The following is a 25,225-nucleotide window of genomic DNA, read 5'->3' as shown; positions in this document are numbered from 1 at the left end:
CCCAACGTTAAACATGTACCGCACTTTCCGGCGTCTCCCTTCCGGCCAATCAATTCATCCTTCTGCGGTGATGTGAACGCCCCGAAGCTGACCGCTGACGTTCACACCCGTAGTATAGTTATAAAAGCGCGGCCGAAACTGCATTTTATTCTTTAACGTAACGCCTGCAACTTCAGGACCACCTGCAGCTCATTCATTTAATCGTGAGAGGCTGCTCGAAAATAGCACCGTGGGTCGCAACTCAACCCAAGCAATCCAAGCCCATGCGCCAGGGTCGGTACGAAGACTCCTGGGGATCTATGAATGTAGAGGATGGCAAACTGCGCATATATGGGCATTAACTCATTATCGCTATCCGAGTAACTGCAATCCGTGAACACGGGATCTAATCACTGAAACCGAAGGAAAAACAAAACTTCTAGCGCAGCTATTTCGTATTTGGCCTAATTACGCAAATCGCCCACCCGTTTTTTTTTCGTTCCGTGGTTACTACTTGACGCACTTTCCCTATTCTGTTTTATTTCCTACGGGGACAACAGCTCAAGGAGCAAGTGTAAGCGCGCTTCCGGTCATAATGTAGTGATCTCTGCGGGGACGTACGCGTTCTGTACGTTCTTTCTCAATGTTTGTCATTTCTGCGGGCATCAAACAGTCGTAGCTTAGAAGCACGCTATGCAGCATCAAGCTGCTCGCGCCTTCGGATACCTGCCAAAAGCCCAAATTATCCGACATATCCCCTAATCGACTCTCCCCACAAATGCGCAGCTCAGAAAAACAAAAGAAAAGAAAAAAAAGGAATCGACGGCACATGTCTGCTGACAATTTTTCCGGTAATAAAACTCCGAGAGCGCTTATCCCCAGCCTTGAACGTGCCGGTCAGTGACAAGCGACACGTGCTGAAAGAACGGAAGAAAGTAATAAGGCAGGTAACGTCAATCCGAGCAAACAGCGCCACTAGCGGCGGCCGCTTCAAGTGATGCCACCGAAGGGCACAACGAAGAGCGCTCTGGCCTCGGGATCACGTGGTACAACGTAGCGAAGAGCACACTGAAAAACGTCAAATCAAGAAGCCTGCTTATAGTTGGATACAACTCAACCGCGCAGCAGAAAATTAACCTCCACGCTACGATTGTCTTCACGTTACGCTATACGATTAAAGCCGGAGACAGCTAAGCCGTTTACATAGCTTGAAGACAATAAAATTAGTCTGTCAGATGAGCGCTCTCTCAATTTATTTCCGTAAAACCAAGGGCCGCATTTACGGACGTCCCTTGGAAGGAGCAGCTGGAAAGTTGGAAATAGGGGGGAGGTGGAGGGGGGTGGGGGCTGCAGTAAGACCAACAGAATCGATTTCGAATTAGGTTTTTTTGAGCGGAACATTTCTAGCTTTGCCCTTGAGTCCAGTCCTTTATAGGCTACCAAAGAAAGCATCATATTCGCAGGAACCCCGCGACTGTCTCATGCGAAGTCCTGAGCATGTGCCAGCGAAAACAGCGCCCTGGGCTGTGTCCCACGTGAACGTTATTCTTCCAGTGCTTTACTACCTTTGTCACGCATCCTACCACAAGCAAGCAATAATGATCATAGGTTAAAGCAGCGTTTGCTGCGAATCAACCGTGTCTGCCTGATGTCCGCCTACCCAACTTAGAGCTAAACATAACACGTGAGCCTACTATACACCTGAAAAACCGACTAATCGATAAATAAATAGCGGTTCAATCACCGTAAGAGGAAGCGACGTCCACAAAATAGACACTTGCTCCATGCCATGTACCGTACTACAATTACCGTAGTGCGCTAGCCCGTGTTCCATCAGTGCGCCTGCGCAGATCGCCTTATGGCGCGTTCACACTTGTACATTCGGCGGCGAGAGCGAGCGGAATCCGCTGCCGCGGCAGAGATTCCGCCGCAATACCCAGCGGAAAGGCCGATCGGTCCAGGACCGAATTCTGCCGGCGGAAAAAAATCCTCCGAATCTCGCAGCCAATAGGAAGGCGAGTACCCGCGGCGACAAACATGGCGGCGCCCTTCGATGCAGGACGCCTCGCTTCGGACTGAATTCGTCGCTGTTACTGCCTTTCTTTAGCTCGTTCACTGGCCATAAAAGAGCCAGCGGTCTTTCGCTTTGACTTATCTCGCCCATAAGAAAATGTTTTAGCGATAAATTTGCTCTAATTTTTATTTCGGGTGACGATTCTTCGCCTTTTAGACTTAAGAGGGGCGTCGGTTTGTTGACAACAATGGTTCCTCTCCTAACCACCAGATGGCGCGACTACGCATTTAAAATGTGAGAATGTTAGAAATGGCGTAACATCCGACAAAATAGCTGCATTTAGCGTACGCAAGCGTGCATACAGTTTTGGTATGTAGACAGCATCGATTAACCTCTTGCCACATCTGTGTACGCCGTGAGCAGACTACACACAGACGATGAGCGGCCAAGCAGTGGCCGGGTAGTGTGAACGAGACAGCATATCTGCGGCCGCGGATTCCGCTCCCTCTCGCCGCCGAATGTCCAAGTGTGAACGCGCCATCAGAGCGCCATATGGCGCCAGGTACCTTGCGCTTGTGAGCGCGCCTGTGGCATCGGGACCAATGAGCGCGTGCGCACTGGCGGTAGGCGGGCTCCCGGCACTACGGTAAAGATAACACGGTACTAGGTATTCAAAAGGTTCGTAATGCATTCCACGTGCGGTTAAACAGAATAAGCGGAACAAAACGCTCTGCACAGTCACTGAAATGTCCATTATAACCAAACTACTTTACTCAAACATGGAGAACCTTATCATGGTCGTAAATGTTTAGTTTAGTTTAGTTTAAGGGGGTTTAACGTCCCAAAGCGACTCAGGCAATGAGAGACGCCGCACTGAAGGGCTCCGGAAATTTCGACCACCTGGGGTTATTTAACGTGCACTGACGCCGCACAGTACACGGGCCTCTAGAATTTCGCCTCCATCGAAATTCGACCGCAGCGGCCGGGATCGAACCCGCGTCTTTCGGGCCAGTGGTTGTAAACGAATTATCTGGAACAATTATCTGGGCCTTTAGTTGTCTCTATTAAGTGATTTCAGAGGATTTCACCACAAATTGCAGGTTCTGCTATGTAGATTAGGAACTGAAGCACACGTTAAAACTTGTAGGGCGGATATTACGGACTGCCTGTCAGTCGAATCCGATAATGAGTACGAAAAACGATATGACAAAGGAAGGCGACGCGGGCTGTAGCATTCGAAGCGTAAAAGCAGGATGGCGTGGATTTCGATGACACGTCTCGGGCACGATTCCGTGTCCCTTCACTTTAATTCATTAAAACTCTGAAGACAGACGCGGTATATTTTAACCATCACTACTATTTTCACCGGTACTATCCTGAACGCTTAGGATTTATGAAGTTAACGCTTCTCTGCTAGGTGTCCGTACTCCGCTGAAGCCACGACAGCGATGCGTAATACGGAGAAGCCTTTCATCGGAAACACCGAGATAAGAACTTGAACGCTTCCATCGTTTCAGAATTTCTGACGTGTTCCTAGGCACACCTAACAAGAGGGGTGCTTCAAGGCTTCTTGAAACTGGGAACTTTGTACCACTCCAAGAAAGAAGTAATTCCAAATCAAGCGATCTTGTTGCTTATTTCGCTCCCAACGGAATACAGCCGATTTCTCAATGGAACAGCCTTACATTAGATAAAGAACTATAACGCCTAGGCGCAGGTCTTTTTAAGCCGCTCTCTCGCCTCTAATATCCGTTCACTGTTCTAGCTTTAAGTGATAGCAAGAGGAGTTGTTCAAACATTGCTTCTTTGACGACATTCACCTCTCCTTCCGTCTTGCTTCCCTCTCCAGATGGCGCTAACGTCTACATTGCACCCAGTGGCAGTTTCACAGCCAAAAGCCAAAGTGCATTCGGCCAGGACGCGCTTACTCGAAATAACAGCGCGTACTCCAGAAAGGAAGCAACGTGCACTATCTCGAAAAGCACTCGAGTGAACACGATTGAGCCGCATTGTCGCCACAGGCGCGAAAGATACACATACACACTGCTTTTCTTTTTTCTCTTCCCACCGAGGGGGTGTGACCCTCGCTCTCGGCAACTCGAACACGTTGATAACAAGGGCGCATCATGTAGAATAAGCGGCTGGCTGGCTGTTCTAACACGATGTCTGCGGCCCCGCTATCTCGACTGGACACCGCCGGGAAGGTAGTGAGGAGGTACAGCCCGCTATGAATTCATCGCTCCCCCTATATCACGCAGTCTTGCAGAGATAACAGACTGCAGTGCCCGTTTGGCAAGACTAGACGCTAGCACGAGACAGCCAAGTGTCCTCAAAGCGGGCAAGTTTTCGCCGCCGCTTCGTCAAGAAGCCGCAGGGTTCGACGAACTGTACCATGCTCACGTTAAGCACGGAAACGAAGGAATCGGTTTTTTTTTCCTATTTTCTCTGGCTCTGACTTGCCGCTGACTCGGCTTCGGCCAAGACGTGGAGGCAGAGAAGGTCTCGCGCACTTGCTGAGGCGTGCTTGTCCGTACCGTAAGTACAGTACGCGCGAACTGGCCGGGCGGAAAGCGAGGCAGCGGAGTGCGTCGTCAAGAGCTTTGTCGCGTGGAAGCAGAGCCCGCCTCGATGTGTTTATTACGTGGAGTCGCTTTAGATCGATGACCTGTAGTGCCGTCAAGCAGCTGAAATCAGACTTAGCGGTAAAGTTTCCTCGCGAACATTTTTAGACGTTCCTGTTCAAGCTCACAGTGACGGGCTTTGAAGCCGAAGGGTCATTTCTCAAGTCACTGACCCTGGACAGCCAAGCACCAGGTCGGGGGATAAGCGTATTCCCATTAAGAAACCGGCGGGTAGCCGGTCGACAGTGGAAGTTGTATCCACCAACTCACGCAGTCGAGGCGGCCGAGCTATCTCGAGGCCACGGCTGCCTCAATATACTTGAGTAAGCCTCAAATGGCCCGCGCGGACAACGACCGAAGGACAAGTTTCACAGGCTATTACTCTCGTTGTGAATTTTGAAGCACCACCAGAGGAAACCAATGACCGCTACCATTTGTCATGGGCTGGGTAAAGGTTGTAAAAATCGCAAAGGCAAATCTGCGCAGCTGAAATTCCGCCGGTTTAACGTAAGGGTTATGAAAGACGACCAGAAAGGGAAGTGCGAAGACAACGGAAACATCACGCTAGCGTAAATTTGTAGCTCGTATAAATGACCTACCTTGACAAGGAATTCCTGGAAACGCACGCCACTTCCCGGAAACACGCGTGAAGAGGCCCTTGATCTACTCACAGCATTATTAATTATCGGAAGCCTGTGCCGCCCCATAGGTCGTTGAATGGGCACATGTGTGCAAAGCGGGCATGCTTCAGCGACAAATTTTCACTGTAGATTGAATAATAACGATAATAATTGGTTTTGGGGGGAAAGAAATGGCGCAGTATCCGTCTGATATATCGTTGGACACCTGAACCGCGCAGTTTGGAAAAAGCTGTGGCCTCAGCAAGAGAGGTCACTGCGACTTTGTCGTCTGGGGTTAATATCTAAAGCTTTTGATTTAGCTAGGTGCGAGCGAAACTCTACGGCCATTAATTTCGGAGCTATAAAGCAGATCTGAAAGTTGCTGCTCATTCTCTACAGTATTCAGGAAGTTCAGCAGTTGTGAATACAGAAAACGGAAGTATATTCTGTTAGAGTTCGCTGCCTACACTGACAACTCAACTCTTCGGGTCGAAAGATGCATAGACACACAAACAATGTAATATATATATTTTATACTGAGCTGAAAAGTCGCCTCTCTTGTGCTCGTGCTATGTAAAACAGCGTGCGCGCCTAATATACATCTAAAATGTGAAGCGGGGGTAACGACTTCAAGGACTGACCGTGACAAGTAGCACAGCGCCCTTGCTCGCACGTATAAACAAAAAATAAGCAATATTGCAGCAGCTTGCCGGGAGGCGGCGCTGTTATTTATACGTATAATGAATAGACAGAAAGATAGGGGGGAGATTAAACTACTCAGGAGCTAGTACAGCTTCTTTCATTCAACAACAGGGTGCAAGAAACTGTTTCTTCACAATGTCCGGCCTTTGCCATTGAAGGACTTTGTGGAATCCGCCGAAGGCTGGTATTCGAATCGGTTTCCTTCCTTTTAAAGGTATCTTACTTTACATCGTACGATGACCTTTTACGTCTGCCGTGTATACAAATAGAGAGAGAGAGAGAGAGAGAAAAAAAGAATGACCTAAATGCAGGGAGGTTAACCAGGCGATGACCAGAATGCTACACCACACGTCTGGAGGGGAACAAAGGGAAAAAAGCAAAGAAAGAGCGGCAACGAAATGAGTTTTTCCCGTGTCCTTCGATCACTGACAAGGGGGCAGAGGGCTCATTTAGTAAAAAGTTAAATAAAAAGAGGGACAGGTCGCGTACGCACCGCGCCAGGAAATGCAGTAACCACAGCTGGACGGTGATCACAGTCCGCTCGCACACGGCCACGATTCCCATAGCGCTTCCTCCTGCTCCTGGACCGGCGGGAACCGTTCTTGGACGCTCTTGTGCCCTGGCACACTGTCTTAATCCGGCTGAAGGGGGTCCACTCGGGGAACACTTTCGGGCACGGTGGTGACAAGCAGCACAGGACTAATCACCTCGGTCGTGATGGTAAAAGATGGTGGTGGTAGGGGGGCTGGGTAATGGACGCTCGCGGATCCGACGAGTGTGGCTTAAGCCCTGCGCGGCTTGTACTTGTCCCGAGACCACCACACCAACGGATCAACGATGCCGCCCGGCCCCCTGTGACGGCAACTGAAGGATCCGTGGATCTGCGTGCGCCTCTTTTATACGGGGCGGACGGAAGGCACAGCTGTGTATCGCATCGAGGGGGTAAGCGAGGAGGTAGAGGGCTGATAAAGGAAGGCTGTGGCTGCCTACGGGTGAGGGCGGAAGTAGAGGAAGGAGAGAGTTCAGACACTCTGAGCGTGGGATGAGGAGGCGAGAGCAGTGAAAGGATTGGAGATCTCTCTGCGCTTGCCGGCGCCGCGTCCTGTCCACGTGGGCAGCGGGGATAAGCCCCAGGGATTCGGACCGCGGGCGGACATACAACGGCAACCTTTGGAAGCAGCTGTAGAAAAGAAAAAATAGGTGCAGCGCTAAGAGACAAGAGGACAGCAGTGTGTGCCAGAGAACAAACGCGAGTTTGACATCCTATGGACGAAACCAAGAAGAAATGGGCATGGGTACGACATGTAATGCGCAGCAAGATAACTGACCATCGCATATTAACGGAATGCAGTAGAATAGAAGACAAGCGTAGCGTGGCGAGACATATAGACAGGCAAGCGAATGGGATTAGGAAGTTTGGGAAAATAATATGGCCTCAACTAACCTAGGGTAAGATTAATATGAGGTATATGAGCAGGGCCTCGACCTGCAGTGAACGTGTTCAGTGACATAATTATGATGATAATGATGATGATGATCTGAAGGCCTTTTTCTTGTTTGAAAACGCATTTTTTTTTAACTTCATTTCTCGATATATAACGGCAGAGGGAAAGCGCTATTCCGTCGAAAAATTGCTTACATGGATGCGGCTCTTAAATCCGCGCCGGCATTACCCTCATCTGCGGCTAGAGATGGCGCTTGATGCCATTGTAAGTGGACGCAAAAAGTACTTCTCCCTTCGCACTTTCTTGGCAACTGAAAGGCATGACGCCAAAACAAAATGGCTGAAAGCCTTTATTGTTCTGACATGAGGCTCGGTTCACTCGTGGGGAAGTCCGACAGGAAGCATGGACCAGGCAAAAACAGAAAAAAAAGAAAAGATAGTGGTGAAGGCACTACTAGGAAAGTAACCCGCGAAATAATTTCTCTCGTATTGCCCTCCGGACCGGCTCCCTTGTAATACGATTCTGTACCGTATGAATGTGCGCAAAGATTTCGACCCGTAAGGCTAAAATATGCCTTTCGTGTATAATGTAAACAATTTTTTGCAGGCCATTCCCTGGGCAACAAGTCAAAAAATGTGCCACATCATTCATACAGGTACCGGTCTAAAAATGAAGCTGGACTTACTATGTTAAGTAATCCAAGTTTGGAAGATGTAACAAAAATGTATAGACTGCCGTCTGAGCGTTTTCTTCAAACAGCCCGCTCCGGCATACATCATCTTAAATTACCTCTCATTTACTTTGCAATCGCCAGACGCCACCACCATTATCATTTCTACTGAGCGAACAGCTTTCTGCCGCCATATATCCGAGCAGGTTACAGTAAGGGCAATTCTCTGCTAAGAATGAATACCCAAGGCCGCCGTTGTCCACTGCGTCCCAATAACGGACCTAGTGGTTACGCAGCGAGCAAGTGTCGGGCAATAATTCCTATCGGGAAAACACACTCAACGACGTCAAAGAAGAGCTACAGTGCCACAAGTTCAGTCCTCGCATTGAGATAAACCGATGTGCATTGGTAGGAGCGATAGCAGGCTGTCAAGGCACGAATGCAGAAGGATGATGTCACAACTTCGTGCCAGGGATCAAAGATTCGACATTTTCGAGGAGGACTCGACCTCACGGAGACTTTTGTTGAAACCTACGACGACAGGTCATCCGCTTGAGACTTTCCATAAACGTTAACGGGCGAGTACGTAGCAGACGGAGAAATTTGAATAAAACCTGCGTCACATTACATGTTGCCGTAATACGCCGTTCCGTGATTAGAAGGAATTATCTCTAAAAGGCGACACTTCCACACCTTCACCAGTCCAACACGTCCATGCAGGCATGGGACGACGCAGTTTAATCTGCGGTGATAAGCTCTACGTATTAAGGATCTTCAGAAATTTACAAGCGACACTTTCCTTCCATTGGATCCAGTCGGAAATCTTTAAATGCGATACTGCAGCAAGACCATCTGTGATCAGGACAAAATGCTTCACGAGCCAGCCTGCTGACAGTAACTTTTCCTCGCAAGAGAGAGGAAAAAACTAATTGTGTAATAGGAGACCGGAGAGGATTTTGGATGGGGTCCTCAGTCCAAGACTCCAGTGGCTTCCGCCGACTCTTTGACGATGGCGACTAGCGCCTCTTGGTCGTCCAAGATGCCGCTGGCCAGCGTCATCTCCCGCTGCTCCAGCGCCACGATTTGCGGCTTTAAGTGGTTGGGTTTAGCTGTGCATGTCCACGTAATGCGTGTAAACGTAGGAATACCACCACACCAGGGATAATGCGTATAATGTTGGGTGAATGCGGAATTCTCGCAAAAGCAACGACAATGACTCGAAGCTGTAAGCCCGTTTCCGCGACGAAGAAGCTATTCGATAACCGTCAGCAATGCAGATGAAAATGGCAACGAAAGAACTACACTATTTCGCTTCGATAAATTTCTGCGAAAGCTGCAAGCCTACAACGAGCGATCGACGTCACGGGCCTCCCAACTATCGAAGGTAACTGTACACAATCAACGGCCAATCCTCTGGCGCTTGTCAGCCACAGCCTACGGCGGGCCTCCGTGGGATGGCAATGCAGAAGAACGTCCCTGATAACGTTATTTTAATCTGAGAGAGATAAGGCTGCGAACAATGCTTTAGAAGGACGCCGTTCACACACCAGAGACCTTTCGTTGTGCATTCAGTAAGAGGTGAGTGATAAACCGAACTAATAAAAGAGTTGGCGTAATAGTACCGTACCGGTGGGTGAACCGATAAGGAGCTCGGTGCTGTAGATGTTCCACTGGTACAGACAGCCGTAGGCCAAAGAAGCTTGTCACAGGTCAAAATTTTTCAGTGCCAGCCAGCTGAGTGAAGAGGTGCACTCACTAGGTGCAGAAACAAGTCCCAAGTGATGGTGCTTTGTAATTATGCTAACCAACGCTAACGTGATGTGAGCCCCAGCCGGCGGCCCGCAATGATAAAGGCGCGAAATTGCACCAAGAAATAATGTGGTCCAAAATACGACTCATATATGACGTGTATATTTTAGTTGTATCCATTCGGAAACCGCAGATCAATCTATTGGTAGCTACCAGTATATATATTAGGTGAAGGGCGCGTTTTAAATTCAAGTTATTACACTACAACTCAAACAAAAATATTCTCCTTTTGTTGCATGTAGTAGCAATGACATGCTGCCAGCTTCCAGCAGAATACTAGTCGGTTTCACTTCAAGAATAAGAATCTCTTGTACTCCTCATTCGAAACATGACCATCAATCAGTTTGCAGACGAAGACATACTCATTTGCTAGATTCGCGAGTACTGCCACCCGAATTAACAAAAATTCACAGCAACATCTAACAATCTCACGTGTTGATAATGAGGTAGCATTAGAAGCTTCTGATGACTTTTTCGGAAATGGCATCACTCCGAATAAAGCAATCTCACTTCCGTCCAGCATGTGATAATTATTCGGTCTGGTGACGTCAATTCCCGCCAGCCAATGGGCGGATTTTGTGAGAACGCATTTTTCCACGATTAGGCTTTGAATACAGCCGCATCAAACATATCGATACCGACGCCAGGCTACACTCGAGTACTGAATGGTTGGCGCTTATTTTGTGGGGACGCACCGAAAATCCGTGAAGAATTTCAAATATTTTCTTCATTTCGCCAAAGAAAGCGACTCGCAAAATATAGGATGCTTCGCTGTCAAGCCAACGTTACCCACCAAGCTGTCTCCATCACTGCCTTTTTGTCTCAAATGCCTTTACCGCACATGGCACATTTTGAGCTTCTACGCGTTAGCGGTCCTTTGAAGCCAAAGACCCTTTCACCAAGCCTAACACCAGGCCGAGAGAAAGCTTACACCTGTTAGAAAGCTGGTGGGTACCCGGTGACGCTGGGGATCCAGCCCTGCACCTCTCGCATACTATGCGGATGATGATTAGTTGTGATTATTGGTGCAAGGGTACCTAAGGGCAAAGAACGCCGGAGACTGACGATAAATTATGTGCAAAATTCAAGTTCAAAAAACAGTGCGCTGTGTACAAAGCATAAATTTCTGGGCTCGTGTCAACTGTTCGCTTATAAGAGATGAAATGTAGAGATCCAATTTGCTTTTGAAAGTTGAGCGTTCTTGACTATGGCTTTAATGAATCAGGAGCAACGAAAAGTTTCGGGGTGAAGAGGGATGCACTCTTTGTACACTTCTCGAAAACACGCACTCCTCTGGCGCCCACATCGATTGCACTCAATAAAGGCACGTACAACAGAGTCGCTATACGCCCACATATACTCTAATTACTAGGCTTCCGCTGCGGTAAGAAATTGCCTAAAAAAGTAAACAATAACATTTTGACAAAAACATACGGTTAAAATTTGCGTATGCAGATGGTTTACGAGGCAGACGACCATTATTATTAAAGAAATACCCTAACACAGTAAACTTCTCGCAAATACATGCTAATCATGGATTACCTTACTGCATCAAATAACATAGGGTGCCCCTTTACGCAGTGGGCATTTTCTCAGCGCGCATCTCTTAACAAAGCTCCAATAGAGGCCTACGTATTTTTCGAGCATATCATCTGCGCGTGTAAAGCAGTAACCGCATGAGGCGAAAATTCGCGGCGACACGCCGCGCGATGGCATCGCGCGATGGGCTGAGGGCCGCCGAAGCACTGTCGCTCATCGCGTCGCCCAGGTCCTGGGTTTGCAAAAAATTTCGCCCATAGCCCGGAAGTGCCGTACGATACTAGCCAATGACGGTAGGCCTTGCGGGTGAGTAACTTCCGATCCGTCTTGCGCGCGAAAGTCGATTTTTTTTTTCCGCGCGGAGCAACAGCCGACGCATCCCTCACCATGGCAGCTATGCAAGAATTTAATTAATGAAGTTCAAACGTAAAGGGTGTTGTGGGTATGTCCTACACGCACTATGAGTCGCAAGAGCGCAGGAATGCCGCCTGGCGCCTCATCGCAGCGTCCCTCGGGCGCACTTTTCTGCGTCACATGAGTTTGTGTAGACTAAGAATAAAACTATTACCTAAATATATTTTTCAATGTTTTTATTGTGTTTAATCTTGTATGAAGCCTTAGGACCGTTGTTCTACGCGTTAATTACCACAAAATGACTGAACGCTGAAGCAGCCGCAATCGAGCAACACTGAAAACGCGCCGCTCCGACGCCGAGTCCCGTCGCTTCGTGCGGTTTGCGCCAGCGACAGCGATGGGCGACGGCGGCGTCATCGCGCGACGTATCGCGAAGGAATATCGCCTCATGCGGTTACCGCTTAATATATACGTCGGTGCTCCCCTGCTACCAAGCTGAGTAGGGATCTGAGCTCATACTGAGGTCCGCGTATTATTAGCGCTAGCTGAATAAGTGACGTTGGTCCGTTTCAGGACGTTCGGCTTTCTTGCAGGTGCACCTACTCGAAGCATAAACGCAGGTGCGAAACAGTGATAGGCTGACATTTGTGCTTCATGCACCTCAGCACCCGTGCACAAGGACTGGTACATAAGTTAACGGACACGGGAACCGGACGGGGTGTAAGGCTGAATACAGCCAGAACTCCCAACAAACCCTCAAGGCGGCGAACGGAAAGCGCCTCCCTGCGCCGCCGCATGAGTACCTAGTGTTCCCTCGCCAACATGTCCCAAACGGTAGTATCTTTTACAGGAAGAAGGCGAACGTTAGATATCACCATTATGACGCGTGATTGCGTAAATGCATCATCTTGCGAAAACATTTTATATATGATGCACAAAACACGTAAGTTATTTTTTTCATTTCATTTTTTTCATTTCAGTTTATTTATTTCGTTCTGATTTACAGAAACCGGAGCAAAGGCAAAAGGCAAGAAGCCTGACAAATGCATCTGCTCCGTATGCAGGTCAGCAGACAGTCATTAGAAACATATAAAACCACAATTGCGAAGAATTGATTCCCTTTTTAGGGGACAAAAGGGATAAAACAAGCAGCCCTGTAAGGCCATAAATGCTAACAAAGCACAAGAAAAATAAATCAATTGAATTCAATGTTTTCTTGCATTATTACGTTCTTAAGGAACTTTTTGGGAATTGGATTCCTCAAATCAAGTAGTTTTTCAGTGCTCATCATCATAGCTGCATCAGTGACCCCGTGCAATAGAGCAATCGGCTGCTCGTCATGAAGCAAGCCAACGGACGCTAAACGGACGATTCGTAGACCGGAAAACCTGTGGGAAGGAGACGGCAGCAGGAGCACCACCCGGGCGCGCGTAGAAGTGTAAACAATATGCGGTGCATTTACTTCTCTCGGCGAAATCAATCCCAAAAAAAGATCTGAATCGAAGATGCCACCTCCAGGACTTCCAATTTACAGAATGAAACAGGGCAGGTGTGGAATCGTAGCGTAGGTTTGGGACGGTCAGTAAATGTATTTCCACATGGTGCCGACCACAGTGACAGGAAGCGGCCAGCCCGCCTGCACCGCCCCACTTCTCAATACGACCTTGAAGCTCCTCATGGCTACTTGGGCTCTTAGACTCCACGAAATTGTCACTTGGACCTTGGTGCTGCTGTCGCCTTTAAATTTTGGAGGCTGCCAGAGAGTTGAGCTGCATTTCTATAGATGTCTTTTGACCGGCAGAATGACTACATTTAAGCGGCTTCGGAGCGGGAAAAGTTCAGCAGCCAATAACAAGACCTGCGATGAAATTTTCAGAGCAGAAGCAGCGGAGGGGACGCGGCGCGCTGACTTGGCCATGAGGAGACCTCCAAGAAGCCGCTGAGCAAGCTCGAGCCTCACCGCGATGCGCAGGCGCCAAACCAGCGGAACTCGAAGGAGCGAACCGTATCACCAGCATGCACGAGTCGCAGGACGCGTGGACGCGGTTACGATTGGTGGAGATGAAAGGGGCTACTCGATAAGCGGGGTACTTTGTGAACCGTTGCGAGTGCGAGCGAACTCGCGGTAAACGCTGAATCGGCGCCGAGAAAGAAACGGAGGAAAAGACGCGGCCGATGTCTCGTCGCCGGGTCACGCTGTATACTCGGTGCGTTTACAGCTGCGCACTTGTGCAACTTGATAGCTGAGTACGGTATGGAAATATCACAGCTTGTCTCACTGAAGTCCGTGCGACGTCTAAAAAAATGGCTCTTGCAAAACAGCGCAACGGCTGGAAGCCAAACAAGGAAAGGGTGGCAGTAGTTTCCCATCGTCCACTCGCCAGAGGCGAAAGTTGAAACAGGAAAGGAAGAAAAGTGAGCCTATTAACGCGATCGCAGTAGAAATCTCATCGAGGGAAAAAGATGCGTCGTCGCTCATAAATTTCGTCCATTAGCTTCACGGAAGTGAAGTCATCAGTGCGGATAATTCCCATTCTCTGGTGGGAAGTGACATCGCCAATGCAGATAATTCCCACTGGCTGGAGCCTAGTGACGCCATTGCTCCGCTTGAGCCCGTTGGTCGTGCATCGAGTTCGAATGATGTAAAAACACCAGGAAGAACGAGGAGGGTACGAGAAGTAGGGAGCGGTAGAGGTAGTGCTAGGTGTCGGCATGCAGATTGCGGTCTGTATCTGCAAAAGCATCCGTCATTCATGAGCCATTCTCGTACGAGCTGACTGCGTTCGGATTCGCCTCATGTCGCTTTAAAATCCCAATAGCGTATTGATGACCGAGTTGGTTCTGCCCGGTGAATATACAGCGCAAGGATGTATATTCACAAGGGCCCTGGTGTGTGCCTCACTATTTATATCCTTTTGTCGTCGTGCCTTGCGCTGTCCCATGAATATGCAGCCGGATTAAGGCTGTCCAGCGCAGTTAACATTTGCAAGAAGGCTGAGTGAAATGCTTTAGGTACAGCGAGCCCCTTAGTTCCTCTGTCCTGTACCTAATTTTTATTGCACACTAAACGAATACTACACTGAGAATTTATTTGTCGTGCTCGACACTAAAGCGATAATATTCAAGTCCCGCTGACTGGACTTAAAGTCTCCAGCGAACGTTTACTATATTTTACGTGTTTACGAGAAATTTGACGTAATGGCGCCTTCTGAGCCAGTCACATGGTGTTGATACCAGGTGGTAGAATGTTGACATTCTATAATAATTTCTGGTATATTTAGATCATTAGCTTAAGTTGCTTCTTCGAAGAGATAATTAGAAGACAGCGCAAAAAACGGCGCAGAACACAGCATAAACACAGGAGACAGAACGGGCGCTGTCCAGTCTTCTGTGCTTCTGCAGTGTTCTGTGCCGTTTTATTGCGCTGTCCTCTGATGACGCAAATAAAAACCGACTGGCCCAAATACAAATTTTAGTTGTTCGGAAGATTTCGCTTTTTCTCCCTTAATGTCGCAGCAGTAAAAGCTTCAGGATGGGTTAGTTGGTGCATTTTAAAACAGAATATTAAAGAAGCGCGGAAAAATACCGATGAGGGAAGACCGTCATGTCCTTTATTCAGGGCAAATCCTAGCACCGTTAAGCTATTGAGCGTTCTTTCTTTTCCCTAATTATTACAAGCCCAGCCGAAATGCATCTTCAGTCACAATATTCGCCCACTGGCTGCAGGGAGGTGACGTCCCCCGACCGGAGGTGACGTCAATTCGGGCGAAGTTATCAACAGCATTTGATACTACCGCATTGCCAACTCATAATGAAAATAGGTGTCCTTGAGAATTTTTTTTTTCTTGTTAGTTTGTTTCAGAGCAGTTTTGTTCCGGCAGAATGAAGAACTGGTCCCGTCATTTTCCTACAGCCAGGCAGCGTTATGCCGTCTTAGGAGCACAAAGTATGGTTTTCACTTTAGGCATACGTTTAGAGTGACAGAGATTGCGGTGAGTACGCGGCAATAGGGAAGCTTGAAACCACACGCTGTGCGTCTGTCCGAAAGTGTGATAAGAGGTCGTATAACCATCGACTAAGGCGGCGATTTCCTTAATAATGCATATGTCCAGAAAAGAACTGCGATGCCAATCACTGCACTCAGCCTGAAATATATACGGTCGCTCCTTCTCGGCACATATTTTCGTTGCTTCGTTTCTGTTTCCTGGACCGAAAACCAACCACGCATTTAGAAAGTGAACCAGTGCTCGCGCTTGTCCACACAGCTATGTAATTGCGGCTACCTACCGAGCGAGTATGAATACCGAGGTGCTCTGTTCATTAAAGAAAACACACCGCGGCAACAAAGATGGCCTGTACCTGTACTGTCCCTGCTACATACAGCGAGAGCTCATGCTGCGTTCATTATAGCACCCAAGTGTCATCAGACTATTACGAGACAGACATCGTAATGCGACTGGAACGGATGGAAGACACGCCATGTGTACGCCTGGCAAGGAACCGGCGCTGCTTTGAAAGGGCACGGCTCCCTGTTACTTTTTCATAAGCCTGCATAGAGCAGCATATCACGCGCACCTCACTGATTTTGTGGCCAGAACTGGCTATGCTGTGCGACGCGTGGCGGAACGGTGTTTTAACTGCTGAGAACAGTCATTCACTCCGTTGCTAACGTGTCTTTGAGAAGGAGGTTTATTCAGGTACCTTCTTGAGCCCAACTTTACTTGCAAGAGGGACGTGGATGGGACGCGGACGGGACGCGGACGGGACGTGGACGGGACGTAGACGGGACGTTGGAGAGACTTGGACTGGGCGCTCATTTACGACTTCTGAACAAGCGGTTGTCAATGGTACCTTGCATAACAAATGTTCAAGGAATCAGGATCTCTTGTCTACCTTCCACCTCTCGCACTCCAGTGCCAGCGGGGCGCGCTCTACGGCAACGTACTTTGAAATTCTTAATAGTAATAATAATAATTGGTTTTTGGGAAAGGAAATGGCGCAGTATCTGTCTCATATATCGTTGGACACCTGAACCGCGCCATAGGGGAAGGAATAAGGGAGGGATATTGAAAGAAGGAAGGAAGAAAGGGGTGCCGTAGTGGAGGGCTCCGGAATAATAATTTCGACCACCTGGGGATCTTAAACGTGCACTGACATCGCACAGCACACGGGCGCCTAAGCGTTCTGCCTCCATAAAAACGCCGCCGCCGCGGTCCGGTTCGAACCCGGGAACTCCGGATCAGTAACAGAGAGCCTTAACCACTGAGCCACCGCGGCTGGTTTTGAAACTTTTCTTAGCAATGCAGTAGAAGCTTCCAGGCAGCAAAGGACAGGAGACGGGAATATGTCCCCGTGCTTGGGGATGGGCTGATCATTTTTCGGGATATGGATACGTAGGAGCGAAAGGGGGGAAGCCATGGAGCCACACTTGACCCCTAGCGTATTACTAGAATACCAGAGCCAGAGAAAAAAAATTACTAGTAGAAAGCATTGGCGCAAGCGAATTTAATGGCAATTAAAAAATTAAACGCGTATTCGCATAGCTTTCCTATGTTACATGATATGGAATTTCTTTCCATCGTTGATAAGCGCCCAGCGAAACAAACAATACGCAAGGCACTTAGGACTGCTCACGTGCTGTGAAGGCGAAAGCACGAATGTCTCACCATGAGTTTATATGGCGTCGGTTTGAATCCCTGTTGCAAGCTAGCCTTTAATTTCACTAGCAGCTGTATCCTGTGCGCAATTAGATATCGCATGACACCAACCGGAACGTTGTACGACGAACGGTTGCGTCCTAATTTTGATATAAAATTCGAGGAAAGGCATAGAATTGAAGGTACATAAGCTGGCGGTTGAATCGAGGGCGGTTATCCTCAAAACTGTTTCTGTATTAGAACGGTACGAAGTGGCAGCCACTTTTGTATAGCGGGCTATCACGATTAGTGGGGCGACGAGCCACAGTCAGTTAACGAAGCGTATAAGAATCAGCTATTTTGATATGAGTACCGGCTTGCTGGCGATCGTAGCTACGACAGATTACAAACTGAGTCAACGTATCGAGGAGGGTAACCGATGGAAAACCCTCATGATAACCGATGGGCCTTAGGGGTAACAGACTGGATTCTAAGGGAAGGGAAGCGTAGCAGGGGGCGGCAGGAAGTTTAGTTTAGTTTAGTTTAAAGGGGTTTAACGTCCCAAACCGACTCAGGCTATGAGAGACGCCGTAGTGAAGGGCTCCGGAAATTTCGACCACCTGGGGTTCTTTAACGTGCACTGACATCTCATAGTACACGGGCCTCTAGAATTTCGCCTTCATCGAAATTCTACTAACGCGACCGGGATCGAACCCGCGTCTTTCGGGCCAGCAGCCGAGCGCCACAACCACTTAGCCACCGCGGCGGCTCGGGGCGGCAAATATAGGTGGGCGGATGAGATAAAGAACTGTGCGGGGATAGGATGGCGGCAGCTGGCACAAGAGAGGGTTAGTTGGAGAGAAAGAGATACGGGAATGGCATCTGTACTGCAGTGGGCGTTGTAAGGCTGATGATGATGTATTGGGGACAGCGACGCGCTTACAACTCGACTCTATAGCCGGTCGTGAACGTCGCGACAAACTACAGTGCCAAACTACAGTTACCTGCAAGAATATATTCTAAATTTAGAATGACCAGGCGGTCGCGTAATTAGTGGTGCCCAGTGTGGAAACTAGTGTCCAATGTCGACCTTGACCCTGTTTACTCAGCGAACATGCTGGAGCCGCAAACGGGCGTCGCGTGCGTCGCAGCCATCGAGGTCACCGGTTCCCGCTACCAGGTCCACTGGTAGCTCAGGTTTCCCCCTCTGCGAATGTTTGGAACGAACGCCATGCCCGTTGGCCCAATCTAAACTGAGAGTAGGCGGGCATGTATCTGCCACAAGAGGACAACCCCAGTTGCGCGCACCGAACTACTTTTTACTCTATAACGGGCGACCCAAGAAACAAACCAACACATCAACACACATACACACAAACGCATGCATTTGTAAGCACAGTGAGGATACGTGGAGCACGACAGCACATGTTATTTCGTCAGGAAAACATGCCGCGACCCCGTGACAAGTACAGGGTTGAAAAGAAGAGCACGAACCACGAGCAGGATTTGGCCAGCGTCTACATTGCAAAAGACAAAACCGCCGTATCAAAAAAGCACGACAGAAAATGTTCTGTCCTTATAACGTATCTTCGTGCAGTACATAGGGACGTGGCTTTGTTGTAACAACAGAATTTCTTGTTGTTACAGTATAATTCTGTGTTGTATTGCACAATCCTTTGTCGTAACGAGAGAGCTAGTTATGGCGTTACAAAAACAAACTTCACATTGCTACAAAAAAAACTGTCATTAGAGAGTGTTTACAAAATAAAAGAAGTAATTAGCTCGTTACTCTCGCAACTACTACATATTCTAGTTGATGCCTACAATTTAAAATGGAGTTCGATTAAACTACTAGTCCAAATGTGCAGTTCTTAAAAGTTTTCTGGATATAGACTCAGTTTAACAGTCATTTCCGAGAAATGTGAGCAAAAAGAACGGTAGCTTCTTTTTCACTCTTTCTTTAGTGCAAACCTAACTATGGCTTTCCATTAAGATTTTGCTAAATTCCAGGAATAGTTATCATACGACAGTCACTGCAATTTGTCAAGGGAGAATACAGGCGGGAGTCGGAAAAAAAGCGTCTGTCATACATAATTATGAAATCGGAGCCGCTTGAGCCATATACTGCTTAAGCATGTCTTATCATGTTATGGTCATATCCGGTTTGAACCAAACCTGCGCTATTTAGGACAGGTTATTTTTTATTACCACGCACTGCAAAGGCAACACACCCGTATGAAAGCACACACTGTTCCCAGTAGGGCAAAGCGCGGCACTCATATAGCAACACCACTTCCCCCTGCGCCCCCCTCCCTCCCCCCCCCCCAAAAAAAAAAATCTTCACGCAGTCAGTACTGCCTGTAAAGCAAAACATGTTTTCGTTGCAACTTGTATGCGGCCAACAATATGCGTCCGCCAATGTAACGGTGCCGGACGCATAAAGAGGTACTGCCGATATCCGAACTCCAAGATTTCAAATCTCTCTCAGCAGTAGGTGATCTTATTCGTCCTATGCTGCAGTTCACGATGGTCTCCGGAAACGCTTCTTCCCACTTGTGCAGCAAGACAAGCCTGACACCGTTTATTTTCATCATGGAACGGGTCGGCCTTTAGGGCTGTTTTAGATCGTAGCTCTTCAACGCCCGTTCGTGGATTGAGCCGCGTCGCCGCCGCCGGTGTAAGCGAGCCAAATCATAAATAAATAAAAACAAATTGTCCGGGACTGCGATTCGAACCCGCGGCGCCGCGAACAGATGAACATCGCTGGCCAGTGCACGAGAGCACTAGGCTGTCGCCGCAACCGATCACGCGTCGTGTTAAACTGCGACACATTCTCGCCCTGTGCATTGTACAACGTCTTATTCAACTATTACTGCTATCCGACTAATATCCACATTCTCGTGCGCTGTACATTGCACAAAGTCGTCTTCATCAACTAATATTAATATCGAACTATCACGGCCAGATATGCCGACGACCCAGCAAAGCCAGAATTACAGGATTGTACTTAAGTGGGCATAACAGCGGAAATGCGAAAGCATTTCTCTGTCTTCCCTTTCTCCTTCCAGTTTTGGTTTGGTTTGGTTTATGGGGGTTTAACGTCCCAAAGCGACTCAGGCTATGAGAGACGCCGTAGTGAAGGGCTCCGGAAATTTCGACCACCTGGGGTTCTTTAACGTGCACTGACATCGCACAGTACACGGGCCTCTGGAATTTCGCCTCCATCGAAATTCGACCGCCGCGGCCGGGATCGAACCCGCGTCTTTCGGGCCGGCAGCCGAGCGCCGTAACCACTCAGCCACCGCGGCGGCTCCTTCCAGTTTTCTTTTTATTTTTATTTTCGTTAGCTTCTTTTCGGTTTTCGGTTTTTTATATATTTTCGATTTATTTCCTTTGTTTATTTTTTATTACATTTATTTTGTGTTTATTTTATTTATTTTTTGTTACATTGGTGTTGCTTACGAACCCTGTAACCAGGTTTTATATTTAATTTTATTTACCATACAACTTATGACTGGCAGATCGTGCGGACAATTTCCGTCCACAACTTCCGTCCACGCCACTCACGAGCCAGGAAAGGCTTACGCTTTAAAACAATGAGTCTACAGAGCCCCAGGCACCTGCAGACCTGCACTCAAATTTCGTTTTAGGGAGTGACGTAATCGTCCTCAATATTTTTTTCTACACCGTGAAAATCTTTTAAGGTAATAAACCACGTAAACGTTGCCGAATATCTATAGAAGCGATTGAAGCCTTGTGAAGCCGCTCTAGCAGGGATTTTTGTCATGTACTCCTCAAGCCTACACGGTTCTTCGAAATGAATAAAAATTTAAGAAAATAACCTCGCCGGACGCGAAGGGTATCCATGCTACCGAGATGCGCATTGTCGCCGTTCAAATTTGGAACCACACAGAGCATTTTGGGAAAGCGCACTGTGAGGGATTCCTAAGAGGCGGGTGCTCGGTACCCTGCTTTGGATGTACCGCATCACTGTAGGAGAGCCCAGGATGCACCATCTCCGAATACCGTACCCACTGGCAAGGCATTCTCTTCGTGCGTGTTCCCGACATAGCGCTTCAGTAAAAAAGTGAGTGACGATGTGACGCCGGCGAACGCCTTTGATGCAATTCCCTAACAATGGTTCCTTTTTTCTTCCACTTTGATTAATTGACTTCTATCAGAGCTCCTACAATGCGTAGCCTACAAAACAAAAGCGTTCGGTGAAATGAAGCCCAATCACTAAATAAAAAAAGAAGGGATGAAGTTCGCAGCAGAAATCTCCAGCGTACAGACCTACGCGAACTATAGATTTATCTAACCCCTTTATTTCAATGAGGACGGCTGTGTGGCCAAATAAGAGAGTAGGACAGGAAAGTTCACATGCGTAGGTCGACGCCGGGGGTGCATGCAAAATCCCACAAGGAATGTGGCCACTCCTCATTTCACACATAGCCCACGTGTTCTGCGATATGGGCTCTCACTCTCCGACTTGAGACTGCGGCCCAGACTAGGGTCAGAAGTAAATGATTTCTCTCTCTGTCTGTCTGTCTGTCTCCCACAAGGACAGTAGGGGGACTTTGGTACGAGAGGAGTTTCGGGGCACGATCCGCTAATGTAAGCTGAGAACATCCGGGGTGATGTGCTGGACATGCGCCTTGATGCACGACACACTCTCATAGAAGATGATAATATCGTCTGGATGTGTCGCATGTAGAACAACACATCAGTGTGGCAGAGGCGAAAAATCTACCTGACAGTCACACACAGGCGCGTAGGCGAATGTGCATCTAACGGATCGTGATACCAGCGTGCAAATGCACCCAGCGAAATAAATAAAAATAACACAGGACAGTCGGGAGAGACAAAGAAGCCTCACTGATGGACAGTTCATAAACAAAGGCCCAGAGGAGGGACGGCGAACTAATCAACCTCTTTTCAATGGCACATAGAGAGGAAAGAATACTGACAGTCCGAAGATAAGCCACGCGTACGCTCAAGCACTGGGTTATGTATCGTGAAAACACTAAGCAAGTACACTGGGCACTAACATTGCCAGCAACGACCCCCAGAATGAGTAAGGTGCAAGGTTCTGTGCTCGAAGTGAAACACTGCCCGCGGAAGCCGGGTATACGGCCCTTGGGTGCGCCTGTACATACCGGCTTTTTTTTTTTGTCTCGCGTGTCTGGGGGCATCGATCCGAGAGGTCGCGACCTAGCGGAAACAACGTACGCTAAAAGCAGGGGTCTGACGAGCGTTAACGAACGCGAGGAAGCAGCTGCAAGGGGGAATTTAAAAAAAATTCAGGCGATCAATTCTATTGATGTATACAGGAAGTGCCATAACATTCCTTCACTCCGAAATGTTTTTCAACCCTAATAATGCTCGAACTCCCCTTCCATTCCGCTTTTGGTTTTATTCCAGGCCTGATTCTATTCTGATTTTTATCGCTTCTTTCATTATTCTTGCTGTGTCCGTGTCAGCCATTTGCCTATGTACCACGTCATTCTTACTTTGACGTCTCCCTCCTCTACACTACAAGTGTAGATAGACAGGATGCAGGGGTAATAAGAGGAGTGAGAGAGGAAGGCGGTTGGCAGGTGGGGCAAGTGGAAGGTACGGCCACCTGCCAGGTGTGACGACAACGGCGGTCGCCAGATTTTCGTTCCAACGAGGCTTCTATGCTATCCCACATAAATTAACGTAAACCCTCTGGTAGCAGCGCGCTAAGTGGCTGTGGTGTTCCGCACAGCTGAGCACAAAGTAACTTGCTATGACTATTGGCAGAACGTAGCCGCTGTTTTGCTTCCACGAAACAGGGAGACGCTCGTGCGATGGCATGCAAGTTGAAGGGCTCAAATTTTTACACTGGGTGCCTAAAAGCTGCTGCCGTCAGTAGCCTGGCCCGCTCCAAACGCTAGACCCCATTATGAACCATTAAAGGAGCGCGTTTGGCCGATGGCATCCCCTGCATAGCTCCTCTCGACGTAGCAATGAAGGTTGACGCATGCCACGTGTAGCTTTGACAACGCTCTGAAGCTTAGGCAAGAGCAGACAGGTCACTACAGGTGCGCCGAAGACTGGTTGTTCCTCTCGTTGGGCTGTATGCTATGGCGGTGGGATCAGCACGGAAAACTTCGCCGAAAGTTGCCCGAGGTGCACGTCAGTTAACGTCAGTTGGTCGTGGCAAAAAAAAAATTAAAAGCGGGGCTACCTGCGGCACATAAAAAAATTGAATAATTAACTTAAAAGGGCTCTGAAAGGGGCTCTGAAAGAGGCTCTCAAAGGGGCTCTCAATAAAGGTGCGGTATTTCAGGACGTTAAAGGACGTCGCTTCAAGAACATCCTCCGGCAAGAATTTCTGTAACAATGTATTTTGTAGAAGCTGTGTTATCTGAAGTCAAAACATCAATTTCAGCGTCTTCCCGCTTTTTCCTACCCTGCCATCACTTTCGCACGCTCAGAGGTCGGCGCTCCTCCTCCGGCCCCACAGCGGAAATTCCCCGGGGGGGGGGGGGGGGGGGGGGGGGGGGGGGGGGGGGGGGGGGGGGGGGGGGGGGGGGGGGGGGGGGGGGGGGGGGGCGGAGATCTCGACCCGCTGGAGCGGCGCTGTGAGTTGCAGCGGCCACGGTAGCTTCGTAACGCCTGAAAGAATCTCACGAACAGGCACCCTTGAAGAGAATTACGCAGCAGCGTCTGACGGAAGAGGCCGCTAGCGAGAAAAAATCGCCGGTGAGGTCTCGTTAACTTTCGCGCGCGACTGTTGGTTCTCTGCTGCGTGTACAAGTGTTTGGCTCAGGTGTTCAAGATGAGATAATGTAGTAACTGAGCGAGTTTATGTACTCTCCTCAGAAGGTGTTTCAGAGCCCCTTTAAGCGGTGAGCTCGGGTGGTTTTTATTCAGGCACACGCGCAAAACGCAAAGCATAGGAAGTACACGCATATTATTGTAAAACAACAAAACAAAGGCATAAACAAGCAAGAGTCGTCTGCAAGCGCGGGAGCGATCCTAATGCACAATGTATTTAAGAGTGGTACAATGTGCACTAATGATTATGAATTTTTATGGCACAAAGGAATCTTTGGCCAAAGAGCGCCATGGTAGAAGGTGTTTTTCGTCTGCACAAGGCGGGGTCAAATACCCATTCGTCGATAATTTCTCCGCACGCAAGCCCAGCACAACGCCAGAGGAAAGCTTGTGCCCACTGTATCACCGGTGTGTGCCCTGTAGTATTGGAGATCGAATCCCGCACCTCCCGCAAGGCCACCACTGCAGTCGGGTGCCGTGTTTACTTGGAATTCCATCAGGCACCAAATTCAATGTGCAGGCGAGCCGTAAGCTGAAGCCCAGTTACCTATGTTATCGGCATCGGTTCCGTCTTTGTAGCGGCGTCGCCGCGTTCATGGTTTCAGGTATACACAAGTCGACATTGAGTAGCAGCTGCTTCAGCGAAGCTGTTTTCTTTCCCGCGTCTGCTAAGATGGCGGCGCCATCTTCCGTGGTTATGGGGGCCAACGTGTTCCAGCGGTGTGCAGCTCTTAACGGAGAAAAAGCCACACAACAAATCAAGCGTACGCAAGACGGGACCGGTCCAATTATCTGAACTTTCCGAGTGAACACACGAAGCTTAGCTCATTACAAGCCACTCGGTGCGACGTTTTGAACGGTATGCTCCACCTTTCGAGTGGTACGCCGACACACAATAATTTGTCTTAATATTGTCATGGACTGGAGGGCGACAAATTGAGCAGTGGCACGGCACGGAGCGCTCGTGATAGGCCCACCACCATTACCATCGTGCCATAATTATCTGTCATGTCGTGCTCACTTCATCGGCTT

General features: G+C 48.6%; 1 protein-coding gene across 5 annotated transcripts in view; it reads right to left on the bottom strand.

Moving 5' to 3' along the window:
- The window catches only part of LOC144132578 (sulfotransferase 1B1-like), a 283,601-nt gene that overhangs the window by 75,777 nt on the left and 182,599 nt on the right, over window positions 1–25,225 (bottom strand). The window contains exon 1 of one of the 5 annotated variants that reach the window (XM_077665072.1): window positions 6,430–6,805. The exons of the other annotated variants lie outside the window; for them this stretch is intronic. Coding sequence (XP_077521198.1) covers window positions 6,430–6,500 — 71 coding nt within the window. The 5' untranslated portion in view covers window positions 6,501–6,805. Of the gene's footprint in view, window positions 1–6,429; window positions 6,806–25,225 lie in introns of those variants that run through there. 5 annotated transcript variants of the gene reach the window in all.

The sequence above is a fragment of the Amblyomma americanum genome, chromosome 5, assembly GCF_052857255.1.
Source record: "Amblyomma americanum isolate KBUSLIRL-KWMA chromosome 5, ASM5285725v1, whole genome shotgun sequence".
Taxonomy (NCBI): domain Eukaryota; kingdom Metazoa; phylum Arthropoda; class Arachnida; order Ixodida; family Ixodidae; genus Amblyomma; species Amblyomma americanum.
This window is presented reverse-complemented; position numbering and strand designations above follow the sequence as displayed.